Source organism: Zosterops lateralis (assembly GCF_965231275.1).
Source record: "Zosterops lateralis genome assembly, chromosome: 1".
In the NCBI taxonomy this organism is placed as follows: domain Eukaryota; kingdom Metazoa; phylum Chordata; class Aves; order Passeriformes; family Zosteropidae; genus Zosterops; species Zosterops lateralis.
Window position 1 is genome coordinate 106,929,023 of NC_139762.1, and position 22,795 is coordinate 106,951,817.

The window sequence follows — 22,795 nt, forward strand, 5'->3', positions numbered from 1 at the left end:
CATCTGCTGTGTGAGTTTTCTTTTGAGCTTGGATATTGTGTATACTTGATTTAACAGTGTTCAGACTCCTAAAATGTTTTGGTTTTTTATTTTCCTCCCTTTCAAAGGGCATAAGATAGATGTAATGCAAGAATGCTACATTCTAAATAAAGAGTTCATGCTATGGTAGCGTAAGCTACCATAAGCATGAGCTTTTCACCTTTCCTGACTTGCTTAAAAAGAACAAAGCACTCAACTGTATGGGGTGGATGGGAAGTCCTTTTTCTGAGAGGATTTGTTAAAAGAAAAAAAAAAAAAAAAAAGGCAAAATGCCCTCAACCCCAAAACTCCAAAGAAGAATTATAAAACATATTCACTGACAATTTTGGCTAGTAGTAGCTAAAGTCAGATTGGAAAAGGAGTTGGTACTCATATTATCTTCGAGGACTAAGTTTGAAATTTCAGCCAGAAGAAAAGGAGAATTTCTTAGGTAGCACAAGGGCAAGAGAGCAGTTTGTTGGCTACACAGCAAGTCTTGTAATCCAGGGGAAAGGTTGACCATCTGTACAAATAGGCAAGGAAGCTTAGCTCTACACAAGGGAGTCAAAACGCTTCTTGAATTTGATATTGGTGAATTCAAGAAATGGCTTCTGCCTCTACATTGCTGCAATGTGACAGTCTGCTGCAATTGCTTTTCTTTGCTGTGCCTTACATATACTGAATTGCATATAAAACATGTTTTTGTCCTCATTTGGGTAGATCCCAGGCACAGTGATTAAAATACTTGCTCTTCCCAGGTACAGTTGAAGGACTGAGTTGACTGCTTCACAGCATAGTCATATCTGGAGCTTAGTGTTTGTTCAGACAACTTATTTGCACAAAGGGCAAGTTAGTAGAAGTGGCTGTATCTCCTATGGCTTCCCTGATGCCTTTTCTTGAAAGGGCAGAGGGTCTATTTTCTCTCATAAGAAAACAAATCTGGACCTGCCCTCCCTAAACAGAAGAGTCCTACTGCCAGCTGAAAAAGGAAGCACACTGCCAGCTGTGCAAATCCGTCTGTAAAATGCTGCCAGCAATTTTTTCCTTTTTCAGCCCACAGGGATGTGTGACACCATACATTCCCTCTGCATGCCCCTTTCTAATTTTGCTCTCTTGTGCTTGAGAGAATTTGAACTTGTGTGCCAGCTCCATTATAATGTTGGTGGTGCTCAAGAATGCACACTGCTGTATTTTAATATCAAAGGTGTGACTGGAGTGATGCAACATGAAACTTTCCATTTCTGTAGCATTATTATCAAAACTCTGTGTGGACACTGAGGGTACACGTTCTTCAGGGGTGCTGTTGGGATTGATTGCACTCCTGTGCTGTGAGAGTTCTACATTTTGAAGGATTTTCTCCTGTGACTTTCTTAACACCACCTCATTTAAGGATGTTGGCTTACAAAGAAGTTTCATCTTGGAAATAAAGTTTGTCTTGCTCTAGTATTGCTTTGTCTGTTGTTAAAGCACAATAAATGAAAATTTGCATTACCACATGCTGACATCCACTGGTGAGAAAGCTGCTGTGAGATTACAGCTTCATGTCAGGCATAACCAGATAGGGGTTTATGGTGTAGTCCCTACAGTTACCAGTGAGACATACTGCCTGGAGATTATTAATGATTGAACCAAGTAGTGAAGTGTTTATGCTGTTGCAGCTGCTTGTTCTTAGTGAGTTAGTGTCAAGTCCCCTCCGAGCTGAGCTGAGCTTTCATGAACAATCTTCTCCATTATTTTTTTGGTCCTGGTTATTACTTTTGCATTCAATTAGTGAGGCTTCCTTCATGAAGCAATACTGCTTGTATGTGATGGTACCTCAGCATCCCTCTGCTGATCTCCAAACTTTGTTTTATGGCTGTAGAACAGGTTCAGTGAGGCTAATCAAAGTCTCTTTCAGGCAGCTGTCTCTTCATTGTCAGCTGAATGTTGTGTTGAATTTTTTTTAACTTAAGAACATTGGTAATTTTATTCTGATGTCTGTGTCAACTTGCTTAACAGGGCACAAAAGAATAGTCCCTTTTCTTTATTATTTCTTGCTGGTAACCTAAAGAAAAGAGACAATAACTCCTTCTCACAGATATTACTGATGCTGATAATGCTTCATTCTGGCATTGGATCCTTGTTGAAATTTCCAGCATTGCTGTTCTATCCCATTGCAACTCCCAAGGACTTCCAGCTTTTGTTAGTCCAGAGCTAGAATGGCAAACAGAAAATGAGCTCTACTGCCAACACATCCTTTCTGTTTCTTGGCAATGTGGCCTCCTTGGTTACTTGACTTACATCCCAGTCTCCACTTAGGCTTTTGTTGTAACATTTCTGTCTCTGTTCTTTTGTCTGCTGTACCTCAGGCTGGAATGCTTATGTTTCCTCCTGTGCTGTTCCAATGTTTTGCATGCTGAAGATGAAGCATCATTCTTCCTGGTGGAAGGACGGTCTCTAGGTGTGTGTTGGTGCTAGTGCAGCCTGTGAATGGTGTGTCCAAGCTGTTTGGCTCCTCATTAATTACCTGAACTCACAAAAGAGGCTGCAAACGTTATTCACAACTTGCAGTTTTGAAAGCCAAATCTTTCTGCAAGATCCAACTGAGCTTTGGGAAAAACACGTAGAAATAAATGTTAGCATCTGTTCTGCTCCATGAGGAAGTGCTGCATATGTGAGCCTCATGTCTGTCCACAGTCTGTGCCTGTATTCCTGTAGTTCTTTCCTCCTCTGGACCTTAATGCTAACTGTCTGTCAGGTTTTCAGATACCACTTTCAGATCAGTTATTCTGTTAATGCTGCTGTGCCAAGCCTTAGTGCTACCAATATGGGGGTAGTAGAAGGTTGGAAGAGGGAGGAAGGGTATCCTGACTCTTGGATACACAAAGTACCTCTTTATGTGAATGTGTGGTGCTTATATTGATGATATTTATTAATAGAGGAGAAGTTAGATGACAGGAGAGAGCCTAATTTCTGAAAGTATTGTAAATGTCAGTTCTTTAATTACACTTGTGCAGTCTTGCTGTACAAGCACTCTTTGGACTTTCTGAAGTAAGAATAAATGATGTAGAGGAGAAAAATGGCTTCTTGACCCTGACATTTTCTTTATGTTATTTTTTTGCTGTTAAAAAAATAGGATTCAGTCTGAACATGTTGACTTTATGCTTTGGTGAAGTAACATCTTCCTACTGCCTGTAATCAAGAACTTTTTAAAAGATGTATCAAAGCTGAAGCCCACATTCTGCTAGCTAGGAGGCTTAGAAGTGAGATTTTTAGGGATGCTGCAATTTTATTACTTTCTTGCATTTTAATAGCTGCCCCTGAAAAGGAAGGATTAGTATTTATGGGCTGTGCCTCTAGGTCTGTGTTGTGATGACATCCTGCTGTCTGGTTTTGTTTCTTTGAAGACTCTCTTTAAACAGAACTATGAACTGCCTTCCTTTTTCCCCTTCAGCTGTGTACTGATGCCTTTGTGTAGAGGCACTACTTGCTGTGGGTGTTGCTATTTAGTACTTCATGTTCCTGGTAACCAATGTGTTCAGTGTACTTTGGCTTAACACTTTGAAACTCAGCATCTCAATTTACAATTGATATTGCAATTACAAAAACACATCAGTAATTTTATAGCATGTACTCTTTAATTCTTAGCAGGTAAAATATTTTGTGTAGGACTTTAGTTGTGTTGGTGTTCTCCCTTTTTGACTAGGTGTTTGTGATACCTACCTTTTTGAAGCTATTGGCAGGCAGACTCACTTTTTAGTATATTAGCCTGCTGAGCAAGACTTACATAAAGGAAAGTCTCTCAGTGTAATGGCTTGTGTGATAATTGATGTAACTTGTCTTATTAGAGTTATCAATAGAGAGTATGGCTGAAGCATCTGTTAGAGCTCACTGGATGAGCTTAAAGCTCACTACCAGTTGTTAAGATTTTTTGACATGAAGTTAAAAAAAAATAGTCTTTTCTGAGTATGCTGTTTGCTTTAAACTGAAAACTAGACAAGCATACCTGCCCAGTGGCACTTTGGGCTAAATGGAAACATTGATACTGTTTACTTCTCTGTATTTTTAGCTCTTCTCACTCTTGATATTGGTTATTCCATTTCCAGGTAGTCCAACAACCATCAGGAACCATTGTCAAGCAAGTCTCCACGCTCCCACAGCCCTCAGTGCTCACCCTACAGACACCCACTGAGAAGAAGATGCCACTGAATACACTTGTTCAAACCAACCAGTTTCCTGCAGGTAAAGTGGAGGAACTTTCATGGAGAAGGGGGAGGACTGCTGAGGTATAGAAGTAAAGTGCAGGCTGTTGGTAGATTGTAGAAATGCCAGAAGGTGGCTGTCTGTCGGGAGCAACCAGCTCTGTGCATTAAGTTGAACATCTTTACTATCTGGAGCTCTGATGAGAAAATCAGTGTCACGTCTACTTCTGGCACTTGTTAAGAGCATGTCAATCAAATATTTGTATTTGTTAAAATACTATGACCGAGCTCCTTGCAGTGAACTTCCTCTAAGCTGATGATTGTGAGAGTTGTTTCATGAGACCTTGTTTTTTCCTTCAACAGGTTCAGATTGATGCACAATAAGAGTTTTGTCTCAGCCAGGTTGTTTTTGCTGAAGCATTTTCCTGGTCAGCACAGAAGGGAGGGTCTTTGCTGAGAGCGTGCGAGGCTTTGGGCTGTACAGAACTTGTAGCATGTAAGATTCTAGAGTGTCTGGTTTTGAGATGGACCCAATCAGTTGTTACCGAGTCTGCAGTAGCCTTATCTAAAAGAATGAACTGACTAAACAGTTGTTCTTTTGCTTTCTATTACAGCATATTCTTTGTTTTGTTTTAGGTTCCATTCTGAAGCAAATTACCTTGCCAAGAAATAAAATTCTGTCGCTTCAAGCATCTCCTGTTCAGAAACTGAAAATAAAAGAGAATGGAGCGACATCCTTCAGGTAAAAATGAACAATATCAGAAGTTAAGTACAGAAAGGAACAAAAGGAAGAGACAAGTATAGAGGTGGGAATGGAGCCCAAATCAAAAGAACTTCCTTCAGAAGCTTTTTTCTGATACATGCTTTTTTATAATAATACTCATTATTATACTACTCATTGGCAATGGGTCACCTTAAAACTTCTACACAGATGTTATTTATTCTTAGTGTAAGAAAACTGTCCTAGTGAGGTTGGGTTTTGTGTCAGTTTTTCACTCATATGTTTTGCATCCTATGTATACAATTACTAATGTAGTTATCTTGTATTAAAGTCTCTCAACAGGATTAAAGCAGATAGTACCTCTGTTTTTTGCATATGGTCTGATGGCACTGAACTGTTAGTTGGACTGGCTTGTAACCTGTCTAAAGCTCTGTGCTGCATTTCAGAATCTTTTATCAGCTCCTCTTACAAGCTTATTTCTGTATGTACAGGTGGGAGTCTTTGACTGCATCTCTAATCGTGATTTCTAACATATTCTCTCGGCCTTTAGATTGCAAGAGTGCTTAAAGCTTTTAGTTCCGGCAGCTGATGAACTTTTCAAACTCAGAAATTATTTTTACAGTTGCGAAGTGTGATGTTGGAGCAGAGGTACAGACTGCCATAAGCATTATTAGTCTTACCACTTCAGGGCAAGTTTGACATTGTTCGTCTAAGGAGAAAAAAGCAGACATGATGATACCTCTGTCTTGTTGACCAGGTGACTTACCATCTCTTGAAAGCTGCAGCTTTGAATGCATTGGTATAGACAGAGAGTTGCTGCTGTTTATAGTAACATTCAGTATACAATGAACACTTAAAAAGAGTGGTTGCCAGAAGTTGAAATGAAAAGTTCATGTTAAAGCCATAGCTGTTTATCTGCCTCGAGGTCTTATGAAATATACTTTAGAATATAATGTGGGATGTAATTTTGGGTAGTGATGTTAAAAACACCCTCTTCATAAATACTGTAATTTTTAAAAGCAACAAACTCCTACACACAAAAAAAAAGAAAAGAATTTCTGTGATCTTCCAAATGGAATATATTAGCTGTCTTATATGAAAAATTTGAATTCTTGGAGTTTCCCTGAACTGTAAATTCATAGTGTAGGAAAAAAATTGCCTTTACAATGTGGTTCAATAGAGATTCCTCTTACTGCATTTGGATTGCGATCTTTAAAGTAGCAAAAGTCCGTGAGAATTTAGATAGCTAATCTCTAGCTCACCTTAAATTTTCTTTGTAGAGTCTCTTGTCTCTGAAGAATTTGTCTTTGGGTACACTTTGGTGTTTCTTCTATTCACTGCTCTAATTAAACTTTCTGACCTATGATCCATCTAGTGCTGATCATGTGTGAGGCAGAGAGAGGCACTGTGGCCTGCTTTCAGGTTTTGTGATGAAATTTGTTACAAGCAGAGAGTGTGTCTTGTAATAGATATGACTGTACATGTGGCACTAATGAGAGTGCTCCTACTGTGCACTCTCATTGCAGAGTGTCATTGAGCCTGACTCCCTCTGCCATTGTGTCACTAGGCTAGGTTATGATTTGAGGACATTCTACTCACTATGCTGTACTTAATTAGCTACAATTTGACCTTGTCTGCTCTTTAGCAGGCTGGTTTAGGTTGCCTGAGATAGGCAGTGGGAAGAGCAGTGATTTCCTGCCCCCCAAGGAAACAAACAGAAAAAAACCCAACCAAAACACAAAGCATTCCAGCTTTCTAGATGTTGTTTCAGCTAAGCATGAACATTGCACCATGGCACGTCAAGACATAGTGTGTTTTTAAAAAATCAAGATTTTTGTAAACTGACCTACACTTTTCTGTAAGGTATATGCTAGAGCACTCTGGAAAAATAATAAATTGCATATTTCATCTTCAAATACTTGTTTTGAATTTATTCTGTTTTTAATAGAGGTGTTCTACAAAGGACATGCAATTTTCTGGCTTGGCTGGAATTGTTCTGGCCTGAGGAGTTATCAGGGATGGTACATAGAGATGGTTCAGTGTGTCTTTCTAGTTTTCCCTTTGACGCTTGGATAAAATGGAGTAAAGATAGCGAGATTCACAAGACAAGTGCAGTCGTCAAACACCAGAGGGTGCCACAGACTCACTTTTCAGGCAGCAGGCAAATTCACAGATGTGGTGCATCTGCATTGCTTGGGCTTCTTTTGCAGTGAATATTCAGTATAAATGTCAAACCTGACTTAATGCGGTGTATCACTCAGAACTCTTGAGTTCTGTTTTCCACCTTGTCCTAGTAAGCTTAAATCACTGGACACTTATATCAGCTGGGTGAGTTTTTCCTGTTCATTTCTGAGTGTGACATGATCAAATGCAAAGAGCATCAAAGGAAGTGATGCAGAAAAGGGGCTTTATGGAGGGATTGCTGAAAGTGAAAGCAAGTCAATATCCATCAAAAAACTTCAAGTACTCTCTGTAATATTTTAAGTTTATCACCTTAGTAGAATGATTTCTGCAGCTTACTCAAAATGCATATCTTACTTAAAATAATTGAAGTATATTTGAACAAAGAAAAAAGAGTAGTAAAAAGCATGAACTTACCATGGCTTCTGAAACTTCCATTAATCTTTAGTGAGCACTTTTCTAAGGAGATATAGAAATATAATTTCTTAGGGTGAAGTGAAATAAGTGCAACAGTGCTTTCATGTATTTTGTCAAAGCTGATGATTCGTTGACTTAATGCAAACCTATGTCTCACAGTGAAAAAGTTAGAATTGGTACTGAAGACCAGTAGAGGTAGGGATGTCTGCTTGCATATAAACTCTTTTACACACTAGAGGGACTGTATGCATGGAAATAATCAAGAAAATTGTAACCTGGTAAAGACAGGTTGTAGAGAAATTAAACTTCTGTGTGTAGAAAAATGGATAGATATACATTATAGAAGTTTATCTGTTCTTTGTTTGAGCATTTTGAGTTGTGGCCAGATTAAATACAAAAATTATTTCCTAAAACTGCATGCTATGCAGTTGTACTTGAGATGCAAGCATCCTTCCTGGGATTCCATAAACAGTTCCACTAGAGTAATGTCAGGTTCCAGCATCAGTAGCTTGTGATGTGTGTTCCTGGTGCTGGCTGTGCAGATTTTGTCAGCAGATCTGTGGTAGTCGCCATGCTTCAGTGGGATTCTTGTCTCTGCCATCAACAAAGACTTCTCTGTAGTGGTCACTAAGAAGAGGAAACTGGGATGTACTTGTGAAGATCAGTTAGCACTCAATTATCATCCCGTGAAGCTTCATTGACATGCCTGTTGAAAGTTCAGGGTCTTTGTTAGGCTGATAGAGCCTGACTATACACGTGGAGCTGCTCAGTTGCTGGTTGAGAAGGGGTAGGAGGAGGGAAGCTGTTCTGGCACAGTGTTGGCTTCAGCTTTAGATTGTAGTTGTGGACATCTAACTGTTTTGACACTCCTGAGGTTTAACACTTTTCTTAGCATGATGGATTTGGGGCATAGGCCTGGTTGGGAAGCCATTATGTCTAGTTAGACATAAAGAGCTGGAGCTGGTTTGAGAATCTATTGAGTCTCCTTTTCCCTGAACACACACACATAGGAACTACATGCTAGCAATGAGGCCACACAAATGGAAGAAGGAGTAGAAGACTGGACTCCTTTTCTGGCTGGGTCTCTTACTGGACGTTTGCAGAAGAATTGTGGCTCAGAAACATACTGAAACCCAAAGGAAAAATTACATTTGTAGTTTAAGAAAAATATCCTAACATTTTCTTGTGTCTTTTGAGTATTGCTTAACCTCAACCTCAACTCATGTTCTAATAACTTTAGCTTTTACTTCTAGTCAGTCCAAGCCTCCAAGAAATATCATTTCACCTTAGAACATCAAATTTCTGGCTAACCCCTTGTTCAAAAGTTATTGAGGCCACACAGTGTTTTCTGAAGGTGAACTTTATCAAACCTTGCCAGAGAATACTTTCCAAGAGGGATGTGTGTGTTAGTTTTGTTTTCTGTGCTTTCCAAATAAAAAGATGTTCAAATTGAGTGATTTTACTTATCTGTCCTAATACTGCGGATGTCTGTTTTGGATTGATCCTAAATCCCTGAAGCCACCGTTAGGGCCTTTGTCACATTGTGAAGTGAAGATGCTTTCTCTCAATGATCTGAACTTGCTTGATAACAACTTGGATTGTTTCGCTGCCAAAGTAGCACAAAAACTTTTCCCATGTAAGATTCATTCAATATTTTAACTTAGATGATCTCCAAAAAAACCATTGGGCTGAAGCACACAGGCTATTATAGCTAGTCTGAGTGATGTTCACCCTAAATATGCCAGATTTGAGGTTTTATTTTCCAAAGCTGCTACATGAGAATCCAGCTAATAGTGCTACCAGCTAGAGCTCTGGCATGGTGCTTCAGAAGCACTGGCATCTTCCCTGCTGTGAACTTAAGTAGGGTAGGACTGATCCAAAGTACAAGGTCTGGATTGGTTTTAGTATGTTTTCAAGGAGTGTTTGTATCCTGTGTTTTAAGGGAACTCGCTAAAGAACACTGAAGATTGGGTCTGTGCTAATAATCCTGTGCTTTAAGCCTCAGTTTGCAAGATATACATCTTGGTTAGAAAATGGGCTTGTTTATAGTCCAATGAGTCAACATTCAACTTCATTCCACACTTGGTTCTACCTGGTGAATTAGTTTTAGAACAAATTTCAGGCTGCGAGAGTGGTGGTGCAGGGTTGGGGATTGTGGGAACTTTTAATCTGGTTTTAACTCAGTCCTAGGTTTCCAAGCTGTCTCAAAATTTCAGTTTCATATAAAGGATTTGCATGCCTAGCAACTGAGGCATTAACCAAATTAATGTTTCAGAGGCACTTTGCAGAAGTGTGAGAGATTTTAGGAGCTCCCTGTCCACACCCACGCTAAACATGTGTTGTACATAGGATATGTGAATGTGGCTGCTTGTTGATAGTCGAGACTTTTTCTTTCTGTCTCTTCTGAACAAACCATAAAATGTTGGTCTCCTCTTTTGTAGAGACGAAGATGACCTAAATGATGTGACTTCTATGGCTGGGGTTAATCTCAGTGAGGAGAATGCCTGCATTTTGGCAGCAAACTCTGAGCTCATTGGTACAGTGATTCAGTCTTGCTCAGATGAACCATTTCTGTCTTCGGAAGCTCTTCAGAGTAAGATCTTGAACATAGGTGAGAACAAAGCACATGTAGCAGATATGTATGGATGTAGTGTTTCCTTGCCTCTTTCCTCAGTCAGCCTCCAATCTTTGAAGAAGGACCTGGAACTATTAAGACCTGTCATCTCAATTAATCTGTTTCTACCAAACAATACTGAATTTTCACTTCCCCTTCTAGGAAACAACTGTCCTTTAAGGTTTTCTTTACATGGAAACAGTCTGAAGCACAACAGAAAAAAGAAAGTGACACCATTTTAACATGTGAGAAGTGAGCAATTTTCTTACTCTTAAACCTAATGCAACACGTAACAACCATAAAGGTGCTAGTGTCAAAACACTTAAATGTGCTTTTCTATCTTGGCAGCTTCTAACTTGATGCATTACACTGGCTTCCCTAACAGTTTTTGCATTCCTCAGCCTGTTCAGGTATATGTACTCTATTGACTAACATTAAGAAGAAGTTTCAAACTTCCAATGCACACAGAGCAGAGCTTTATTTATGACTCCCTCTATGGAAAAAAACTTCTGTTTATTTTATACAAAAGAGATGTCAAAGCTGTTTGTCTGTATAGTGAATAATACTGTGGAATGTACATTGAATGCCTCTGTTACAGGAAGTTTCTAGTGTAGGCATCATTTCAGCTGTTACCTTCTGGGCAAAATATTAAGTGTTGCTTAGCAATGTTGTATTTATTATGTCAGAGGAGGGAGCATGCATTTGTGTAGCAGCACACTGGCTGGTCCCACTGCTGTTGACAGCAAACTCAATGCATGTTGCTCAGCTCCTTGCTCGTGCCCTCTGTCCAGTACAGGCTGTACTGGAACACTGAGTTTTACAGCTGAGCATCCAGGAAAGCATGAATGTGCAGTCACAGTTCTGTCATAGTGGCTTAAACATGTGTTCACAAAGTCTTTCTGTTTCCATACACAACTGGTTCTTAGTCCTGAGTGAGCAGCTAGCCTGTGACAAGCACGTAATCTGCAAGTGCTACCTGTGAGCTTGGTGCTCCTGCCCTGGTCAGCCAGATGTGTCATCTCCAGCTGTATGGGGCACAGTGAATGCTGGGTTACTAGTGGCAAAGGGAAAATACACATCAGACCTGGTGCCTAGATGTTTTCAAAATTCAGTAGAAGATTAATCAATTGTTTGTGGGAAGTGAATGTAAGGAAAAAGAGCTCTGCAAAAACAGAGAGAGTATTTCTAGAATAATTTGCTGGTTATGGGTGTAAAAGCAATTCATTGAAAGATGGAAAATAGAAGCCTAGCTGTTTCATAGCTAGAATGGTAGTTGTTCCGAATTCTTCTTCTTCTTAATAATAATAATAATAATAATTGCAGCAATAATTCATGTCATAAATGGTAAGTGCTTGTTTGCAAGGAAAGCCATTCCTTTGAGTAGAGCAATTCAACAAGTTAACATGTCTGCTTTTGAACCGAGCTATCTTTGGATTAAGAAATGTGTGTGTGTGTAAGGAGGTGTTGAGGTTTGGGGGGATTTTATTTTGTCTTTAAGTTGGTGTTTCAGGAATCTGATAGTCTAGTGAGAAGCTGCAGAGGAAGTACTGAAAAGTGCTTGAGCCAAATGAGCTTTGCACTCAGTTAAGTTACAGGCCGGTGCTTACTGATCAAATGGGAAAACATTCTAGGTCCTCCCTGTCTTGTGAGATTGTCATTCATTTTCAGTTACAGTAGTGAAAGCAAATGAAATAGGTGATTAGTTTTTTTACAGTGCACTGTTTATCCATTCTTAACACTTCACTTGGCAGTAAATACTGAAATGGGTTTTGAAGGCGTGCTGTATATTGCATCATAAAGTATTACAGCTGCTGTAAATGCAGTGTAGGGCAAGGAAAAGTGCTTCTGACAGGTACAACATATGAGGCATGTGGAAGTGCTGCCTGCCGTGCCTACCAGGGAAAAGCCACTGCTGCCCAGGTGTCTGGATGGAGCCGCGCTGAGTGATGGATGGTGTCAACCACGGGAAGGCTTCTTCCTAGGCAGCCCGCAGCCATGGGAAGGTCACAGAGGTGATGCCCAGCTCTGGGTGCAGGGCCAGCACAGCCTTGCCTGCAGCTGTCACCAGCCTCGGACGCAGCTGCTGAGATGTGGGGAATCAGCGGCAGCCTGAGAGAAAAGGTTGGAGGTGGTGGCAGGATGACCCCGGCCGGGCTGGAATCCGCGCTGTCCGAGCGGCTGCTGTGGGTTGGCTGGGTCTGTCTGCCCCGTGCCGGTCAGGCAAGGCAGCTTGGTGTGCCTGGAGTGCGCCGCAAAACCCGTTCCTGCTCGTCAAATAAATGTCATGAGTTGTTAACAAGCCCGGTGTCAAACAGGGCAAAATGTAATTCTGTATTTTTTTAATTACTGGAATTAACAGAATATGGCACTAATTTCTACAGCTACCTCTTCTCCCCCTCCCTGAACATGAAGCTTGATTTGTGTTCTTATTAACTTTGTCCTATAAATGACCTTGCAAGGAGAGTGGTTCTGGAGGCTAAGTGAAACAATGTCTATATTTTCTGAAGCTCCAGGCTAAGTTTTATTAATGTAATGTCTAAGATCTTTGAAGTTGTGACTTTACCAGGAAAATCATAATCTCCAAACCTTTATTCATAATGGGTATGACTTCCAGGGGGAACAGAATACCTGCTGTGCTAATTATTTCAATTATCAGCTACTACTAAAACACGTAATGGATTTTCTCTGCTTCCACAGGTAAAAGGCATGACATTATGGAACTTAACTCTGATGTTGTGAACTTGATCTCCTGCGCTACACAGGAGAGATTACGAGGGCTCCTAGAAAAACTAACTGTAATTGCTCGGCACAGAGTATCAACCCACAAGGTAAAGGAAATCATTAGCAAGTTTTGCACAAAGTTTTCCTGCTTTGCAGCCTTGAAGGTAAACCTCTTCCAAGTGTGGGCACATCACAGGCAACATTTGTGTTCTCAGTGTCTACCAAAGGCTGGTTTCAGCTGTGTCGAGCCCAGCATATAACTGTTCTCTTTGACTTATTAGATGGGTGCTCTTAAAACCCAGCATAAGACTAAATGCATGTGTTTCTTCTCTTCCACAGCATGGTGGCTATTATACAAAGTCTCTTACATGGTAAATAGAAAGCTAACTTTGAATGCTCTTGATGGTGGGTTGATTTAGGGGCTTGTGTTTTCCTTATGTATTTACTGTTGGTGGAATTACAGTGAGTATTGGCTCAGTAAAAAGCCTTGGGAAACTGAATTGATTACTTTACTTTTAGAAAGTGCTCCATGAAGGCCGAGGCCCTTTTCATGTTATGATTTTTTTTTCATCTTAAGTTTTTTTTTTTAGCTTCATTCAATATAAAGTATGTGTCCCAGTGAGCTAGTATCCCTTAAGATGCTTATATGGTGCAAATGGGAAGTGATAATTTAGTAGCCAAACCAGCTCTTTCATTTTTTCTTTTGTCATTCAATAGCAAGATACTTATCCTTATTTCTTTCAATGTGAAGCTGTTTTAGAAAAAAAAAAGTGAGAAGGAAATATATCTGTCAGCTCTTAGTTTCCTGTTTGTTCAGGTTTGAGCTTTTTTCCAAGAACTTTATACTTAATGAAATTTAACAAGAGCAACCAGCTGATGAAATAGGAGCTATTTTTGTACTGAACACTTTTTATGGGCTTTTCAGGACTGGAGCAGCAGTAGTAAAGAGGAGCAGCTATTTGGAAACTTCTGAGTATTTACAGTGTTGTCTGGAGAAGCTGGAGTATTCTGTTCCTTGCCAGAAGAAGATGTAATAGAAAAGAAAATCAATACAGAACAAGTACAGAGTTTTGTATGAAAAGACTTCAGAAATCTGCACATGTTGTATGTTGTTTTCTCCAAAGTGGGAAGTACAATTGAGTTTGTGAGCAAAAGTGAGGAGGAAGCTGAAGTCCTCAGTAACCAGTAGGACTTAGTGTCTTGCAGACACCAAGAACAGAAGGAAATGTTTTTTGGACAGTAGGCTGGGTAGGGCTGGTTTCTTTCTCATTGAACTACAGCAATAGAGAAGCAGATAGGTTTTTGTCTGATTGAATTGCCAGAAGCAATGATAAGATTATAAGATTGCAATAAGCTGGCTTTCTTTTCCTCTTTTCTCAAAAGCTAAACAAACAAAAAACATCAGAAGTAATGGGCACAGTAATCTTAGAGGCACAGATACCCTCTTTTGTTAGGAAGATGGTATTACGCGACAGAGGAGTGTCCTACAGGATTACCTTTGTGAGTAATGTCTTTGTGAGAGATGCTGACAGGCTTTTAGAAATCTTAAGTTCAAGAAGAGAACACTGCAAAGTGCTGGAGTCCTGTGCAAAGTGCTGGAGTCCTGTTATGTATTAATATAGGTATTTATACAGCCCTGTATTCCATCTGCCCTGGTGCTTAAACCCTGTTCTCTTTTCCCACATGGTTTTTGATTGGTACCCTTGCATAATGTGGGCTACATCTATGTTAGATAAATTCCCAGAGCCTTTCCAGTAGGGTTGGGTGGTTGCTCCATAAGGCTCTGTACTGGCCTATCTTCATTACAAAAATACAGTAATAGGGGTAGGTGTAGTGAAACCAGAGTAACTATTTTTAGGGTAGGAGCTGGTGTAAAAAGGGCAGTGATTCATGGGATCATACTCAGGAAACTCTTTTCCTAGTTTGCTGAGCTCATGCCTAGCAGCTTTCATCTGATAGGATAGCCCTGCAGAGAGAGTGAATTGGCAGGGTAAAAGCTTCATGCTATGCCAACGTGTAGACTTGTTGACTTTTGTCCTTTTTTTGCTAAATTTAAGAAAAAAATTATAATTGGAAGTCACTGACTTAATTGGGATAAAACTATGATGGTGGTCTCTTTATGTGAAGTAGGAATAGCCTTTCAGATGGTTGGGAGCTGCTCTCTGTGATGCAGCTCTTGTTGCAGTGCTCATATAGAGTCTTTGGAAGACCATAAAAGGGGAGGGTTTTTATGTGGGTTCATCCCAGCATGAAACAGCTGTCATGCTCCTGTGGTTGGAACCCCTGAGCTCATGGCTCTGAGAGGCATGGTGTGGTGCTGAGCTATAAAATGATGCTTCATGATAGCATTTTCCCCTCATGCAGTAGCACTGAAACACCACAACACTAAACTGTGTTATCTGTAGGGCCATAGGATGTGGACGATAATGCTTCATCATAACAGCACTGGCTACAAGTCATGAGCAGGGTACAATGTAATGTTTTCTGTCTCAGCAATTCCCTGCTAAATGACCACAGAGGTTTACTGAGTAGGACAAAATGTAACTGCAGGTGTTCCTCTTTTAAAAATTCCTGAAATAAGCTATCTTAAAACAAGTGATGAGCTGAAATACTGTTAGGGATGCACCTATTTCTTGTTCCATATAAGCTCATGGTGGTGCTTTGGGGAGCTTCTGATTGAGAGACTTACATTGCTGGTTGGTATAGGGTCATGGATTTGTCTTAAAATGTGTACATATCTGGCTATTCCAAAGTGAAACACTTCTAAACTTTTGAAAAATAATCTTCTGGTACTACAGCTTTCTCCTTTGTCCTTTTAAAAGGATTGTGGCATGGTGATGGATTATTATAAACTGCTGCTTCAAAACAAGTTGTACTGATGTACTGAGAGTGACTCAAAAATAGCATATGCTTTGTGGGGAGCAGTTAAAAAACACTTCAGCAGTAGCAGAAGAGTGGGGGGGAAATGTTTGTTGGACTTTTTTGCAGAGCCACAGACGCTGCTTGGGAAAGTCTCTGGTAACAGCATATTGTGTGTTTTGAGCCACAGTTGGTAATACATACAATGAGGTGGCTCATTGAAAAGGACCAAACCTAATACCAGAAAAGGGATTGATTTCATGCTCTGACTCAGTTGTGAAAATACGGATTAGGAGACTACAGTGCTCCACAAGAAGACTTCTACTTTCCTTCTGTCTTTTCACAGTGCATGACTGGGTGTGAGAAGAAGAGTCCTAGTATCCTTGAAAACTAAAAATTGAGTAACCAAAGTCACTGATAGTCCACACACTTAACATATGACCTTGCCTAAAATACAGCTGTAAAATATCCTGTGCTTTTTTTAGAATAGTTGTATGTCAGAGTTGTTTCATTACAATGTGAGATTGGGGTAAGATAGAAGGAAGAGTTGCTGAAAGTACGTAGTATGTTTGGCTGATAAAAGCCTCAGGATAAATTTCTCAGGAAAAAACCCAAAATTCACAAAGTAACAGAGAAAGAAGACAACTGTAGGACATGCACTAAAAAGTGGTACAGACAGGTGGCACAGACATGCCTCGTCTACAATGGGCTCCTTGTCTTATGTTGCCTAAATGCCCTCTGGGCAATGCATGGCTCAAGAAGCCTGTCTTTGGAAGAGCAGAGTAGTAAACCCACGCTTTTCATTGCCAGTTGACCACGTTTTGGATCTTTCCTTTCTCTGCCTTTCTGAGCTACAGTAAATGTCAACTTAGGCTTTCCAGTGGGGGCAAAAATAGAATATAAAATAAACTACTGGTTGCTGTTCTTTAGACCAAAAAGACCTCAGACCTGTTTCAATGCCTGTGTGTCCAATGACTGATAGACTAATACTAATCATTAGTATTCACTGGCCCAGCTTTGTACAGGTGGCTGGACCAGATGACTTCCCTAGGTTACCTTTCAACATAAACTATCCTGGGATTTGAAAGCATTCACTGAGGCAAAAATATATATTCTTAAAGCCATAATAAGCCATATATAATATATTTCACCTCCTTCACCTCTAAGATTCATTATAACTGGTTCTAAATCACGCCTTCAATAAATAAAACATCTTTTTGGAAATACCAGGTGATGCTTGTTTCAACTTCTGCATTAAATGGCTGAAACTAGAACACAAAGCACTAGAAACTTAATGTCAAATTCTAATTTTTTTTCTCTTCAAAGGAGAAAAGATACTACTCTCTGATGCTTTACAATTCCTTTTTTTTTTTGTTTTTTTAATAACATGTTTACTGGAGATGAAGGTAGTTTAAAATGAAATTTCAATTTTTAGTCTAAGGCAAAGGAAGTCTTCTGTTATTATGGATGTTGTTAATGTCACTTGTTCAATAGCCTCTTACTAGTCACAGACAATTGGAAACATGCTGCAGTGGAGAGGAGATGTGTAAATGACTACCTACCACCCGAAGTCTTTCTAAAACACCCCACACTTTTCAGCTTTGAAAAATCATGTTCTTTTCAGATTGTTCCCACCAGGTTTATTAGCTCCTGGTTGCCTCTAACAAACTTCTTTTTTCAGGGGAGTGATAAGTACATCGTATGTAGTGACACCAGAGCACAACTGAGATTTCTTGAGAAGCTTGATCACCTAGAAAAGCAGAGAAAAGATGAAGAGGAACGTGAAATGTTGCTTCGAGCTGCCAAGGTAAGACTCTTGGTTTTCAAGCAAGTAGTCATGTCCTCTAGATTGGTGATCATTTTCATGTTTCTCCTACTTCTGCTTTAAATATTGTAACCAATAACCCTGTTGCTCAAAATCTATGATGTTGATGACTATTGAGGCTATACAGAAAAGGATTTAATGTATTTACCTTTTTAAAAAGTCCACAATATTTCTTTGAAATGTGTGCTGGGGTGAACTCCTTTTGTGAGATTATTCCTACTGGTCAAATTGAAGTAAAAATCTTTAAATGTCCTTCCTGTATCTCTTTTTGCCTCTGAAACAGAAGCCTGGTGAGATCCACCACCCTTGCAGGTGTGTTTGTTTTCTGTAGTCAAGTTCAGAGGGCTAGCCTTGGAGCTGGTACCAGAGCATCCATGAACCCCTAATGGAGCTGTTGCTAGTATAGAATAAGTTTCTTCTCTCTTCCTTCCCCTAAAGAAGAGAAGGGAAAAAAAAACCCTACAACAGTAGATGTTTCTTCATCAGTTGTGACTTGACCATCTTCTGTTTATTCTTTTCTTTTGGTTCTGTTTCAAGCTGAATTCTGGAGCCACTTGGGTGGAAACCTAATCTAGAGTTGAACGAACTGTGTTGTGCTTGCATGAATACAACTCCCTTTCTTTCCTATACTTCCTGTCCTTTTTAAGTGTCTGATGCTGACATGAACAACATCATGCCTAGACTGGACCTGACTGACAGTGTTAGCATCATTTTCAGCTTAATCTTGCCTCTGGCTAGAGCAGAGGCAGCCGGCCCAGATGAGGAGGGGTGTGCACGTATGTGCATGGAGGGGGATGGAAGCCAGTCTGGATTGAGGCATTCACCCCTGGAGCTAAATCTTTCAATCACCAGAGAAAACTGTCATTTATTAAATATTTAACAGACAGGATGGTGTTTGTAATTTCTGTTCAATCTTTTTCCTCTTCCTTTGGTAGAGCCGTTCCAATAAAGAAGACCCAGAGCAACTGCGGTTAAAGCAGAAAGCGAAAGAGGTAGGACTTTCCAGTTACCATGCTTGCCTTTGTGTGTTGAGAGAAGGTTGGCAGCCCTGTCCTGGCAATTAGGTCAGGGTTTATTTTGCTGCTGCATACCATTTGCAGAGGCCTTGGGGAAGGACAGGAACTGCCACAGGCAAGGGCAGTGCTTCAAATGAGGTCAATGAATTATGAGCTCTCTTTTTTTAACATTTTATTTTTTGCAGTTTCAGTCCTGTCTCGAAACAGTCCTTTGTAAACTGCAGCAGTACACTTGGTAGGAATATAATGTGGGATTAGAAAAAAAAAAAAAAAAAAGAAACTTTGAGATTTAGCATCTGGGACTGTACAATAGGCTACATTTTTCCAGGGTAATTGTTCGTTTTGTAAATCTGATACTGCTTATAATTCTTTGGCTGGGAGGCGGTACTGGGATTTAGTTTTAAATGGAAAACGCCTCTGGCTTTTAATTTTCTGGGCCCAGCAGTTTTCTGTTCTGGAATGGAGCCCTTGTTTCACACAGTTCATGTTTAGCTGCAGGGGTTTTAGTTTATAGCTTAGACTGGTTAAGCTTTTACTCCCAGAGGCCTCTGCATAGCAACTGTAGAAATCAACAAATAAGTTCATTTATGTCTGCAGCCTCCTCTCAGTAGCTGACTTTTTACATTTCCCAATATCCATTTCCTGACTTTTCTAGCCTGAGAGAAAAAAGCTCCACTAATTGGAGCTTATTTTAATTGAGCCTTAATATTGGATCTCACTGGAGTTGCCCCCAGAGCTACTGGGAACAGAATGAAATGAAAGTACCTAAGGTTGAAGATGTGTGTGCGTGTGTATGTGTGTGTGAAATTTTTCACTTGACCTACAGATTCTTGTCCCTGCTGAATAAATCATCAAGCCTGTTCACATTTCTGATTAAGGATCTGACAGCAGACGATAATAAAGACAATTGAGGTGTGAGACGTGTGATACAGAGCTGAAGAAATTGGTTTCTATAGTTACTTGACTGATTTCATGCAATTTTTAAGGATCTTTGTGCTAAATGAGAGTGATTTTCTGAGCAACCTTTTTCCTTAACTGTGCCTCTTGAACTATGAAATTTGTTGTTGCTTAACATTGCTGCACTTGGCTCCTAGGTGCCAGCAGCAGCAGCAGCAGGTTATTTATGAATGCTTTAAAGGCCCTTATTGTTTGGATTAATGTAGGGGCCCAGGCAAAACAAATGGAAACCCAGTAAAATAGTATTTGAATCAATGCTCTAGATTTGCAACATAATAGACAAAATTTGTAAAATGAGAGAGAAGGAACTTGCTTTAATATCTGTCTTTTAATTCTTTGTTTCTGCTTACCACTCTTTCTTCATTCCTACAGTCTGTGAGTACAAAGTTGCCCTAAAGCCCTTCCCAGTTTGCCTGTAGTGCCACCAGGATCAACAATCAGTGGGTGATGCTAATCTGTCTTGTTTTGTAGGTGACTTTACCTCTGCATCATCTGATTGTTTCTAGATGTACTTTCTTTTAATAAAGACTGCAAAGTAATTCATTTATGCAGCTTCTTTTCTCTTGTTTTTGAACAACAATGTGTAAGGTCATGAAAAATATTCTGTGGTTTACATATTTAGAACACAAAGGTTAGGTTAGATTCACTGATATTTTTCATGAAATCTCTTCTAAAAAGTAGCATAGTGGTGTGCAAAAAAGGAGCCAACAGAGCAGTCAAGGCATCTAAGTTTAGTGCTTCGTGTTCTGATATGTCTTGAGTTCCCCTCCTTCAGTGCATCTCATCTTGTGCCAGACTAACACAACCTGCATCACTCTTTGTCCTGTGTGTTTCTCCATGCTGTGCTGCTCCCAGAGTGAGTCTCCAACTGCTCCACCAAAAGAAGAGGAGGCAGATGTGTTTCTTGGAGCAACACAGATCTTTGTGTTGGTATTCACTTGCCCTCTGTCCTGCTGCTTCGTTCTCCAGAGAATGAGTTAGCCAGAAGCTTCTCCAGGTTTCACATAGAGAATGGGGTCGCCCACCTTCTGTGCCAGTGGTGCTTTTTCATCTGAGACCGTCTTAAGGTTGAGTGGAAATGAGAGCAAATGCAGCTGGAAAAAATCAGCACTTTATTGACAGTTTGGAGAAAACTGGTCAGCACACATTTGCATTGAAAAAATGCAAGCATGAATAGGACTGGAATAAGAACAAAAGAAAAATCAACAAATATCCCAAGACTAAAACTGGTAACACAGAAGCATGGTGTACAGTAGGATGAAGGCTTGAAATGGCTTACCCTTGTCTGTCTGTCTGTCTTGTCATGGTGTGGCTATAGTCTGCTCCTAAGGAACCAAACTTGGAAACTTTGATACCTCTGTCAGCTGGAATCAGATCCTTTCCAGGTCACTCCAGTCAAGTATCTGCTGGAAAGCCTGATTGTCTGCTTATAGTTCTTTAAGAATTAATATGGACCTACCTTCCCCAAAGCTGTCTTTCATATGTTGATGATGACCCCCTGGGAGAGGGGAGAGGGTGTGGAGTAATGGCACTGTAGCGTGTTCTAAAGCAAAGTTTCCCAAAACACAGGGTGTACATCCTGACAATGAATACTTATAAATCCAGGATGTGCTGTCATCCAGTAGCTGGAAGCAATATCTTAACATTGCTGGAAGTACATCCAGAGACTCTGCAGTGGATTCTTTTATCCAAAAGGCTATACATAATTGCTGTGACCTTTTCATCCTTTTTGCATGACCTATTGCCTCAAACTTCCCCTCTGCTAAGTCATTTCCTTTCCTATATTCTTAGCCTACGTAGCTTGCCATAAATTAAGTCTGTATTTATTTCCTTCTTTCACCTGTTTCAGCAGATTTTAATACTGATGGAAAGTGCACATTCCTTCTGAGACAGCTGCAAGGCTTGCCCTAAGCTGCTGCTTTGTGCACTCAAGAATTTTGTCCTTGCTCTCCTCGTGGACCAGCTCTTTGTGCAGTGGCATTCCTGTAGTCTGGGTAAATTACCCCTCTTTTTCATTCTGCCTTATCTGCCTCTTCAAACTGAGAGGATGCAGTCCTCTCATTGTCCCTGATGTTTGCACTATTAAACCATAATGTTTTTTAGGTGGTTTCTGCTATTTCCTGTTCTGCTTTCTACAGTGCTTCCAGTTACAAAGAAAATGTTCAGTCAATGTGATTCTTTTTGCTGTATTTATAGTTTATCTGTGGCTTCATCCCCTTTGCTGAAATGAGCTTACCTAAATTGAGTAGGTGTATGATACTGTCAAATGTGCAAGCCAGCCATATGAACAGTTCATCCCAGAAGATCTGTAAAAATATCAGTATTAAACAGTGTGTACTATAATTCTAAATATAAACTCTGATCCTTTAGAATCATTTAGGTTGGAAAAGACCTCTAAGATCATTGAGCCCAACTGTTAAACCAGCACTGCCAAGTCTTGGACCGTCACTAAACCATATCCCTAAGTGCCACATCTAAATATTTTTTAAATTCCTCCAAGGATGATGGCTCAACTACTTTGTAGGACAGCCTGTTCAAATGCTTGACAACCCTGTTGATGAAGGAGTTTTTCCCAATTTCTTTGTACTTCTGTCCATCTTCAAAAGTGAGTGTGCTTTTGTAGTATGGCTTCAGGAAGCTTAAGGCTGAGCCTGGACAAACCTCTGTGAATGTATCTGGGCAAGATACCTGCCTGGGGTTGAGCAGCTGAACAGGTATTTTACTGAGAGCATCTTTGCTTGTTTCCACCTTTATCCCTGCTCTTACCATGTGTCACCTTGCGGCGTCTGTCCGTGCCTAAAGGGGAGCAGCTGCATCTTGAGCTAGGGGAATGAGTGTGTAGAGCAAGCACCTGATGGAGAGCAGATTTCCCTGCCCCATTCCTTGCTCTCTCAGCAGCTCTGTTCACTTGTGACTGCACAGATCTTCCCACTCCCTTGTTCCTGCCTGCTTGACGCACTTGTGCATTTTTTGACGCAGATAGAAGACAGCAGTAGATGAGATGCTGAGAAAATTCAATACCTTTACTATCAGCTGACTGGGAGGAAAATGGCAAACTCTAGGGTTTTTGTAGACACAAAACAACCCCTACAGAAAACATCAAAGAGCCAGCATGATTCCAGTGCGTTCTGGGCCTTACACAGAAATGACTGAATTTTAGTTGTTCTGTAGTATCTTCTCAACAGTTACCATCTTTTTTTCCTGTTTCTTATAACCTTCTAACTCCCTTATTTCCTCTCATATTCACAGGTAACAAGTTACTGTAACTTGATTCTTTGCTGCTTG

General features: G+C 40.1%; 1 protein-coding gene across 1 annotated transcript in view; it reads left to right on the forward strand.

The window, feature by feature from the left end:
• TAF4B (TATA-box binding protein associated factor 4b) overlaps positions 1-22,795 on the forward strand; it is a gene marked incomplete at its 5' end in the record, with an annotated part of 72,084 nt that overhangs the window by 28,304 nt on the left and 20,985 nt on the right. The window contains 6 exons of the mRNA XM_083876917.1: positions 4,104-4,239; positions 4,836-4,941; positions 9,960-10,129; positions 12,830-12,960; positions 17,394-17,519; positions 18,473-18,529. Coding sequence (XP_083733043.1) covers positions 4,104-4,239; positions 4,836-4,941; positions 9,960-10,129; positions 12,830-12,960; positions 17,394-17,519; positions 18,473-18,529 — 726 coding nt within the window. The remainder of the gene's footprint in view (positions 1-4,103; positions 4,240-4,835; positions 4,942-9,959; positions 10,130-12,829; positions 12,961-17,393; positions 17,520-18,472; positions 18,530-22,795) is intronic.